The sequence below is a fragment of the Fukomys damarensis genome, unplaced genomic scaffold (genome assembly GCF_012274545.1).
Source record: "Fukomys damarensis isolate Sample0158 unplaced genomic scaffold, DMR_v1.0_HiC HiC_scaffold_3, whole genome shotgun sequence".
Classification (NCBI taxonomy): Eukaryota; Metazoa; Chordata; class Mammalia; order Rodentia; family Bathyergidae; genus Fukomys; species Fukomys damarensis.
The window spans coordinates 46,102,002-46,113,109 of record NW_022900915.1 but is presented as its reverse complement, the minus strand read 5'-3'; the positions used below and the strand labels follow the sequence as shown (position 1 = coordinate 46,113,109).

At 41.1% G+C, this 11,108-nt stretch overlaps 1 protein-coding gene across 1 annotated transcript; it reads right to left on the bottom strand.

Moving 5' to 3' along the window:
• Positions 1-576: 576 nt before the first annotated feature.
• Positions 577-1,491, bottom strand: LOC104858195 (putative olfactory receptor 14L1). Its single transcript, XM_010618286.1, has one exon. It carries the CDS (start codon positions 1,489-1,491, stop codon positions 577-579), a length of 915 nt encoding a protein of 304 aa, XP_010616588.1.
• Between the last annotated feature and the right edge of the window lie 9,617 nt (positions 1,492-11,108).

Here is an 11,108-nt window from a genome sequence, read left to right as displayed (position 1 = left end):
ATTGTGGGTTTTGAGTTTGTCACATAGAAAGACAAGCTTGTGGCTGAGACCTCTCCAAATCTGGACTTCGGCCTGAGCACCGTCGTGGCCGCCTCTGGACATCCAAGCTCCCTGGACTGAGGCCTGTTCTGAGCCCCACCAAAAGTAAATCATCAGCATGGACAACAGGAGCCTTTGAACCCAAGCAATGAGAGCTATGCAACCTCACTGAAACCACAGAGAATTTAAATAGGAAGTGTAAATGCCAGAATGAGAAGAAAATACGTTGCTGCTGTGACTGCCCTCAAAGTACTGTGAGTCCTCTGCATATTTTCAAACTGTTGGAGAACACAAATCATCCAGAATTTGATGTAAATTCCCATGATACAAAATCAGTAGTGAAAAGAGAGCCACTGAATTGAAAATGTCTAACATACTAGCTGACTACACAGGAATATTAAATATTGACCTAGTATTTTGTTATACAACAAAGGACAGAATTTTGCGGAGTATCAAAAGGGAATAGAACAATTATCAGCAATGACATGACTAATTTAATTAAACTTTACATCTTTAATTTAAAATGAAAATCCTGGACTATTTCCCAGCTATCATATTCCTCAAGGCGGCCTGCAGCTCCCGGTTTCTCAGGCTGTAGAGAACAGGGTTCACCGTTGGGGGCAGCACCGTATAGAGCAGCGAGGTCAATGATTTCAGCAAAGACGAAGTTACAAAATTTTCAGCTACATATGTGAGAGACCCAGAAAAGAGGAACAAGATCACCACAGCAATGTGAGGCAGGCAGGTGGAAAGAGTTTTCACTCTGCCCTTTGAAGATGGGATTTTCAGTACAGTAGAAAAAATGTGAACATAAGATACAACAAGCATTGCAATAAAACACATGAAAAAAACCGCACAGCTAGCAATGATCAACCCATGCTCAAGAACAGTCTCTCCAGAACAGGCAAGTTTGAGAAGTGATGGGACCTCACAGAAGAACTGACTCACCTTGTTGGTCTCACAGAAACTGACAGAGAATGTGCCTGCTGCGTGCAGGGCTCCATAGATGCATCCCCAGAGCCAGGAGGCCACCACCATCTGCCCACAGGAGCCCCTGTTCATGAGAACCTCGTAGTGCAGTGGGTGGCAGATGGCAGCATAGCGGTCATAGGACATCACTAGAAGGAGTGCATATTCTGTGCCACAAAGAACAAACAGAAAGAAAACCTGCAAGGCACAGCCCAGGAAGGAGATGGAATAGATGTTGGTCAGAAAGTTCATGATGGACTTAGGGATGGTGACTGAGATGTAGCAGTTATCAATGAAGGACAAGTTCTTCAGGAAGAAGTACAAGGGAGACTGGAGATGCTGGTCGGTGGTGGTGACGGCCATGATGAGGAGGTTCCCTGTCAGTGCTGCCAGGTAAACCAGGGAGAAGACCGTGGCGTACACCTTCTGGAGCACAGGGTTATCAGAGAATCCTGTCAGCAAGAACTCTGTGAAGTTCCCCATGTCGTCTAACTTCTTACCCTGCCACTTCTCTGTAGGAATAGATAGCACTGGTTACTCAGTCACAGCAAGCTCCCATTTAGATTTTCTAGTCATACTTTACTCAGCTAGATTCTGTTCAAGTTGGAGGTCATTGAAACACTATTGATAATAATGACATAGCTTTCCATCTTATGATTCTCACATAGATAAAATGGAACCATGCTATCTGTGAAAGATGATTTAAAACGAACAGACATGTAATGAAATGAAGTGTGTTGTTTTCTCAGGAGCAGAAAGTGTTCTGACATCTGTTTTGCCTTAGATTATCTACCTGGCAGCTGTAAGGCTTGGGGATGGGACTTGTAGTTTAGCTATCATATTTCATAGGAGTAGCAGGTACAAATAGCAAACCTATCCCCATTTTGTCTGCTCTTTCTAGAACTGAAAACATATTTTGATAAATAACAACGGGTAGTGCGGTTTTGTCAAGTGAAATTGCGGGTGCCGAGCTGCGGGTGGAAAGTCTAAGGAGACGCAAGAACAAGGGTCTCAGGGGTTCTGAATGTCCTGCCTGGTACTACATGGAAATGTTTGGGCAGGAAATAGTAGGGAGTCCAGACTGTGCTTTCCTGGCTAGTTCACTGGAGGTCTGGTGCACACCTGCTTTTTTAGCAGCAGGACAGCTCGCCTGTTCTATGTCTACAAATAAAACTATCACCCAATAATGACAGAAGCTCCAGCCTCAATCTCATATTTGCCAATGTTCAAAACAATTTGAGTCCTTTGATCCCTCTTCTCCACCTCTAATTTTAAAATAAGCACAGGCGGCCTAGAGACACAGAAACACCCAGGAGCACCGGAGCAGCCCCCAGTCCTCTTACCTCTTGAAACAAACTATTTGCAGCACATGTCACCAGTTCTCTCAGCTGATGCACAGCACATCATGAGAATTCCTTCTTCCTGAGGTATCGGGACAACCATCTTTACATAATTTACCCATGCAAGTCACCCACATTTTCAGGGAATTTTTCCTTGCAATTTATTAAACACAGTAGTCAGGACAAAATGAGACTGGCATATCCCACTAAAAGTGCAGGGCCAGACACATTTTCCTCTTACGTCCCTCGACTGACTGTGCATGGAAACGGATAAGAAAAAGCTCTTCCAAATCTGTCCTCAGAGCTCAAGTTCATCCCACAGTAGCTTTGTATTCCACAGCCAATGCTACTTTGTTTCTTCTCCAACTCCTGTGTGATTTGATTGCAGACTCCCTGAGTAGTTTTGGCACTGGTCCAAAGCTAAGGTATATTTACAAGGGTATAACTGTGGTGGAAATTAAGTGGGAGGAATGGTCAAGGGTGCTGTTGAAACCATGTCCTTTGAGAGTCCAGCAGGCAGCTGGAAACCTCTAGATGCAGGATGGCTCAGAAGGGAGATACACATTGCACAAATTTAGGAACACTTGAAATATGTAAAATATTCAGTGCTGTGTTTTTACATTAGCTTTTTATTTTTTTTTAAATTTTTTTCAGCTTTAATTGAGTTTATTGGTACCTTTTAGGGATACAGTACAGTTACCTTCATTGTTGGGATCTTGTACCTCTACATGACAAGTCTTGATTCTCATTTTTTCCCCTTACATTAGCTTTCTAAATAGTAAAATATTTGCATTCAACTAGAATTCAGTGACATGCATTAAACCACACATCATATCTTTTTATATTCCATTACTTCTGCTGATTTTTAAGTTTTTGTCACTAGTATCTATAGAAGTGTTATTCAAGGAAAATACCAAACTGTACAGGACTCTTAAATTTAAGTGAATCTTACCTCGAGAAACTTACTCAAATATTTCTTCTCAGAAGTACTGTACATTTTGTTATTCTTTAAAATATTTTTTATTCCTTCACATTAATGGAGATTTAGAAGGATTCCACATTTTACTTATTGTGAACAGTGCTGCTTTTGAAAAATCAACGCAAATGTCTCATCGTGTCCTTTCATTCTGTTCCTTTGTGCACATGCTCAGGACTGGGCAGGCAGGAAGTACAGCGGAGGAATTTTTGAAGGACCGATGCCAAACGCCAGAGGGATAATTAGGAAGCTGGTTCTCTAAAAGCCAGAGCGCCTTCTTTTGACAATTGACCACAGCTGAGAAAGAAAAGAGAGCACATGTGCTGCAGGCTTCTGAGTGGCCCAAGAAACGTTCTTTAGAAAGCACAGAGCACCCACCTCTGAAGAATAAGCCACTCCAGGGACCGGTGAGCTATCAAATACAGTGGCACCTCAGTTCATGAACTTAATCTGCTCTACAATTCTGACTCCACACTGGATTTGTCATGAACTGAAACAAACTTAGAATGTAAATGAAGTTTATTCTGATCCATATGCATTTTTTAACCATAAAAATATGAAAAACTTACAACACAGTATGAAGACAGGGAGCACTATCCTCGCTTGTGGCAACTTCTGGCGTGGAGGACCAGAAGGAGGTTGGGAAAGTTACTGTTCGGAGGCAGAATTCCCTTCCATAAGGGCATTAGGGAGGTATCCTTCAGGGTATCTTTTCTTCTTTGCCTCTTAGCTGCAGGGTCAATTTTGGAGAAAAATCTTTCTAGTGCCACTTTTTTTCTGTGCTGCATAATCTTTTTGAAGTAAGATACTACATTATCATTTATCAGATTCAATTCAATACTGTTTATTATAGTTATGTTGGTGTGGTGCTTCTCAAAGATACCTTTGGACTCATTCCACTTTTCCCTAATGGATTGAAGCAAAGAGCTGCCTCCTCCTGCCTGTCTTCATCTTCCTCAGCAGAATTCTCCTCCACAAGTGCCTTCTGCTGCTCGTGCTGGAGGTCACAAGATTTTTCATCATCAGCTTTGCCTTGCGGTCTGCAACTAGCTCCTCCATGTCTGCACCATTGAGGTCCAGATCTGGAGGGTGTGCTAGGGCGTTGTCCACCAGAAGAAGGCACTTTCAGGCAGTTTATTGGCAGAAAGGTAGCTCTTAATGGTGGGTGTGAACACCCCATGCAGCCATTCCATGAACGATTGCCTCCGACTCAAGCTTCCCCAATGAGCCTCCACAAGACAGACAGCCTGACCTTGTTCACATTCTGGTCCTAAATGATGAGGGGTCTGGTGTGGGACATTAATAATGTCTTAACCTCTACATCATCCTTGTACTCACACCGAGCAAAAGGCTCAATCTGTCCTTCTTGTTAGGGAGAGCCCCTCTCCTTGCTGCATGATATAGGTATGGTTGGGTATCCCTTTCAGAAGAGCTCAGTTTCAATGCAATTGAACCCTTGTTAAGCAATATATCATTTTTGAGGGGTGATTCATGACCATTTGTATTTTACTGTGATAAAATTTTAAAATTTAAATGTTTCCCATATTTTATGATCACTCTCTCATTGACCAAGGCTAATGGAAATTTCTGTCCAATAAAAACTTTATTCTAAACCACCCTATCGCTAACTCTGGAATGATGAGACCTTCATTGTCTCCCAAAGCCTAAATGATAATGGAAGGTAAACATTGTAACTGACTTGGGATAACGAGGAAACCATGACAGCAAAACTAATGACACAAGGAAAGAGCACTGCCGGAAGAGCTACCGAAAGAGGCAAGAGTGCTGGGATGTGTCCAAAGTAAGGGGGAGCGTTTCGGAGGGGATCCATAGCGACATATCTCTCCTGGGATTTTTTTTTTTTTTTTTTGAAACCAGGGATCGAACTCCAGATCTTGTGCTTTCAAGGCAGGTGGCAGAAACACTGAGCTAAATCCTCAGCCTCTCCTGTAATATTTTTTAATTTAAATACCTAATGTGTTTTGTTGTCAATTCTCATGCATTGCTTCACTTTCATTATTTGTATTTCTAAATCGATGAGCATCTAGGTTAATTCTATATCTTTTGTTTTTGTTTTTGTTTTTGGTACCAAGGATCAAACTCAGGTCCTTGAGCTTTCGAAGCAAGGGCCCGAACCACTGAGCTGAATCCCTGGCCAGTTAATTCTTAATCTTTGTATTATGAGTAGTACAGTATTAAAAATGGGAATGTGGACATATTTTGACATGTTAATTTTATCAACATTAATACTTAGTAATTCAATTGCTGGATCAAAGGATTGGTCTACTTTTATCTTTTAAGAAACTTGTATGCTCTTCTCCATAGTTCCTATAGTGATTTACATTTCCACCTGCTTTGTCCAAAAGTTCTGCTGTCTCCACAGCCCCTTCAACACAGAGTTTTGCCTTTTCTATAATAGCTGTCATATCTGAAGTGAGGTGATAGTTCACTGTGATTTTTACTGCCATTTCTTTGATAATTATTTTGAAAATGTTTTCAAATATTTTTAACTATTTAGTTTGAGAAATGTATATTCACATGTTTAGGCTGTGTTATGATTATTTGTTATTTTGCTATTGAGTTGTTTGAGTCCTTTCAAAATTCAAGATATTACTCTCTCTTCAAAATTATAGTTCACAAATAATTTCTCTCAAACTGTAAACTGTCTCTAGAATATGTCAATTTTCATTATTTTTTATTTTGATGTTATATCTAAAAACTCATGGTGCAGACCAAGAGCACAAATCCTTTGCTCTTTTTTCTTCTGGTGGTTACATAATTTTGAGTCTTGAACATAAATATTTATTCCATTTGAGTTAATTTTTGTGTATGGTAAGCAGCAAAGCCCTACTTTCACTCTTTCGTATGTGGACACTCAAGTTCCTCACTTCTTTTCCAAGAAAAAAATTTCTCTCTATGGTTCTTGGCATTTTTGTTATAATCAGTTAGCATTTGTGGTGTGTTGGTTGAGAGCATTATTGAGACCAAACACTTGACAACCAAAGTTAAAGGGGAAAGGGTTAATTTGCTCACAGTTTTTAGGGTTTCAGGCCATAGCAGGATGGCTCCAAGACAGTGATGGCTAACAGGTATCACAGAGGAGAAACAACGTGGTTCACACAAGGCAGCAAAAGTAACAAGGAACCTTACCAGTGTCTTTCTGCTATTTTTATATTATTGAGACTACTTAGGGTGGGTAGCACCTGCACCCTTAATCCCAGTGCCCTCAGCGTGAATTAGCCATAACATGCTGATTTATTTCTGAGCTGTCTGGCCTGTGCCACTTTTCTGTGTGTGTGTTTTCATGCCAATACTATGCTGTATAATTAAGATGGACTTGGAGTATAATTTGAAGTCAGATGATCTTTGTGTTAAATCTCATTCTTTTGCTCCAAATTGCTTTGGCTATTTGGGATCTTTTGTAGACCAGTGCATTTCTGCACTGTACTGTGTGTTTCTGTGAATGTGAACATTAGAATGTTTAAAGTACTGCATTCAATCTGCAGTTGCATAGCATGCATGTTTTAACACTTGTGATTTCACGGATACATGCTACTTTCTGGGCAGTCGTATGGTGCCCAGAGGACACTTGGGTTGGGGAGTGGAAGGAGCCGGAGCCCTGCTGCACTTTCCCTATCTGGATAAGCAGAGCAAAGTACTCTCCTCCTGAAGCCTTAGTGCTCAGTACAGAAACCCAGTTCAATGAGTCTAATCTAGAAAGGAGACATGAGTGATGTAGAGCTTCATTTTTCATCAAATGTATCATTGTTTTAAAGAATGAGGCCTGAATTTTCTGGTCTCTAATCCAATTACTTAATCTTCTTTTTGTAATTCATTTCACTGATTAAATCCTCTAACATCGTATTAAATAATAATGGCAATGGTGTTAGAGAAAATTATCAATTAAGTATTCTGTTGTGTGAGATATTTGTATTGTATAAAAACCAGCATACAATATTAGTTCTCGAGAAACTATTTGTAACACTGTTAATATTAACTATTCATATAATACATACCCTTGTGTTTATTTGTATCATTGAAGAATAAGTAAAGCATACAGTATGAACATATAAACAACCATATACCTACAAATTAATGAGAATAAATGAATATTAAGTAGAATAATTATCATGAAATAATTTAAAAATAGCACATTCAATTACATATTTTTTTTTATTTTGCCACCTCTAAACTATATAATGTTTGTTTGTTTGCATGTTTGTTTTAGACAGGATATCTAGTTCAGGGTGGCCTTGAACTCACTATGTAGCCCAGGATGGCCTCAAACTCACACTGGTCCTTCTTCCTCAGCATCCCAAGTGCAGAGATTATAACAACACACCCATGTTGTACCTTTTAAGACAAGGTTTTCTTTCTTTTTCCCTTACACAAAAGCTCTGGACAAATATTCTACTATTTAACTCTCTACTTCAATTGATCAGCACTAAAGCCAAAGAGCTTGTGGTCTCCAAAAGACTGAGAGAGGGTGCAGATCTCAGTCATTTGAGGGCAATGGAGGAATGGAGCCTTAGGAGGGCTCCCTCTCAATGTGAGCCTATGCGCTGCTCTGGCTCCCCAAAAGGTCTCTGGCCATTTTCCAAGTGACCAAATCTTCACAGTCCAACCCATGCTGCCCACTGCATCATCCAGGGAAAATCACCAGCTTGAGGAGGACCAGGCCCATGCAAATCAACAAAGAACCTGCCTAGAGAACTCTGCCCAGAAAAAAGGGTTCCACTTCCAGAGTGGGCCAGCACAGCTGCTCATTATCAACAACTTTGCCAAAGTTGGCTGCCCTCCTTTCTGTTCGACTCAGTTTCCTTCCCCAAGGATTTAGGAAACCATGGCTACTAGAGTGGCTTTCCATATTGAAAAAAATCAGCAAAATGCAACCCAAACTGATCTATAGGAACCCACCTTCTCCCTGTAAACTTTGATCCTTTTATCTACACAGCCTGGTCATCTTCTACCCCCGTATCCACAGCAAGCGCCCTTGGTTGTTATAAAAATGAGAGAGGGCCTTCCTTTTGGGTCAGGCTGATGTCTGCTTATGTCTTCCAAGGTATCCAAGCTGGGCTCTCAAAAGATTGCTGTGTGTTGTATCTAATATGCAGATTCCAGCCTAAACGATTGCAACTGTACAGCTGAAGGTAAAAGAAAAAGCAGCTACAGTATTGCAGATAATGGGAAGATGCGCTCTGGGCAGGCATGAACAGAAATGCAGTGTCGGGGCAACAGGGGAATGAAATGCACAGCACTGCACACAGATGAATCAGGCTTTTGAATTTTTAAAGGACACACAGCCTAGTCGGGGTGCTGCTCATTTGGTTTCCATGTCAGGCTGACAGGAAAGATTGCCAGGTTGTTGAGTCATCTCAGGTGCTATCAATCAGCATGTATGTCCCAGAATTCACTCTGGTTGAAGTACGTGTATGAGATGAAGTCCGTGTCTAAGAAATTTTAATAAGATTTGTGTGGAGGAAATGGTACTGAAGGCCAGTGTCAGAAGAAAAATGCAAAGAAGCAGGGGTACAAGCTCAACAGGACAGGCTTATTTCATTAAAGACCTGAGAGAGACCAGTCTGGCAATAGAGGCTAGATGAGCAACTCTCATCCAGGCCAGTAGGTCTGTAGGGTCAAGGGCAAAATCGTGGGTTCCTTGAAAGGGAAACATCAGAATGTGACTTTCAGGGGAGATGGTTCAATACAAAGCCACTGTGGCTTTGCACTTGACTACATACAAGGAGTGGAATGTTGTCTGTCACGAGTAAGGTGAGCAAGGACTGGGAATCATAGGGTGTAGCTGCTCTTACTGCACCTTTTCTGCCCATGAGGATTCATCTGCAGCAGGTGTGCAAGCACAGCAAGGGAAGGGATTTAAAGTGCTCTGCTCAGACCAGCATGGCAGTGCTTGGATTCCTTCATTTCAGCCTCTATGGTTAGATAGGGAAAAGGGTGGTGCATTTATTTCTTACGGATTTCTTGAGAATCCTGCTGATTATGGGTGATGATGATCATGACGGTTTTGTTTGGATTGAAGAAAGAGGACCATGCTGATGTGGTCTTTAGTAAATGTCCATTAAACGGCTGCCATCTATTGATGAGAAACCTTTGAAATAAGTTAATTATAAATGGTAATAATAAATAGAAAGAAAGAGGAGATGAGAAACTACAAAGCGAAGAATTCAGCGTAGGACGTGGACTTCTATGAGTCTGGTGAACACTGGAGGGTGACCTAGGACAGTTCCTGTACTGCTGGAACCCCTTGTCTACCCTCTGCAGACCTGGGTTCCATTCGTATGATGACCTGCAGTAAAGGTAAGGCATGGAGTATGAAGCATGGTGCAAGTGTTCCCTTGAGCAGGTTGCATCGGGGCGATGGATCCAGGCACCTTCATCATTGCTTTCACTGCATTATTCCCGGGAGTTTAGCAGTATCTGGGAGAGAATAAACAAACTTTAGCAGGAGATTAAAGCACACATGACCAAAGCATGAGCATCAGAATGAAAGGGAAGACTGGGGAGGAGTCACGGCCACACACTGTTCTTGGGGATGGGAACAGCAATGGTGGCCATCTGGCCTCTAGACCTGTCTGTAGCTGGAAACTCAGCAGGGTTCAGGGACTGGAGTTCCCTGTAATGTTGAGCCTGTATTACTCTTATTTTAATATGGTTTTGGTTATACTTTTGTGCGTGATCAAGCCCAAGTTAAAATGAGCACTGTGTTAATCAAAATGAACCTCTCACTATCTGTCACGGTCAGTCAATGTTCCTCAGGCACTGCTTTTGTAACCATGTGCAGATCTAACCAGATCCTCTGCCACCTGCCAGGATGGGTCACGGTCTTGCTGGACCGTATAGCTGTGTTAGCATGGATGGTGACCCTCCCTTTAGCAAACTATACATTAGTTGACTCTATTCTCTGGGGTCCAATAATCTCCCTACTCAAGAAGTTGCAAGGCTGACTAAAGTTATTGAAAAGATTTAAACTCATTTTTGACCTTGGAAGGTCAGGGCCAAAATATTGGTTGTCCTCTTATTCCAGTTGCTTTACTGCTTAATCTCCAAACTTTAGTTGTTGACTATCCTGGGCATTAGTTAAACTAGTATTGCAGTGGGAACAATAGATTTAATCTCATGATCTTCATATCAACCACCTGAAATACATTAACACAACCTATTAATAGTTGTCACTTGTTGTGTTATAGTCCATCATCCATTGACTGGTATTTCCTTACTGATCATGGTTGAATTAAATCCCTACCTAATGTCAACAGTTGACAATATAATTATTCACTAGGAAAACATTAGGTGGAATTTCAGCATAATAATCAGGATGACATCATAAGATGAGATGAAGAACTTTTACTTAAAGTTTGGCTTTTTCAGTACAGTGCCATTTGAGAAGAATGCATCTTATATGACATTGCTTGGAATGCGCAGTATTTGAGCATCATTAAGTGTTGGAACACAAACATAACATGCGTGTGAAAATGCTTTTTCTAAGCCTATATTGATGCACAAATCTCATCACAAGTATCTGAAGATAAGTAAGTGGAAGCCTGATGCTTGAGCCTGACAATTAAATTAGCAGCACAAATAACTTTAGCCAAGAAGTCAGTAGTTTTATAATTTTGCATCTTGGAAGACCTATATACTTGGACAACAAGTACATTTAATTCACCATGAAATCAGCAATAATAAGTGTCACAAACCAGGTCAGAACTATCAAAGGAGGCAGCTCTGCCCTGCTTCTTGTCACTGAGCAGCCTAGGTGTCCCAGT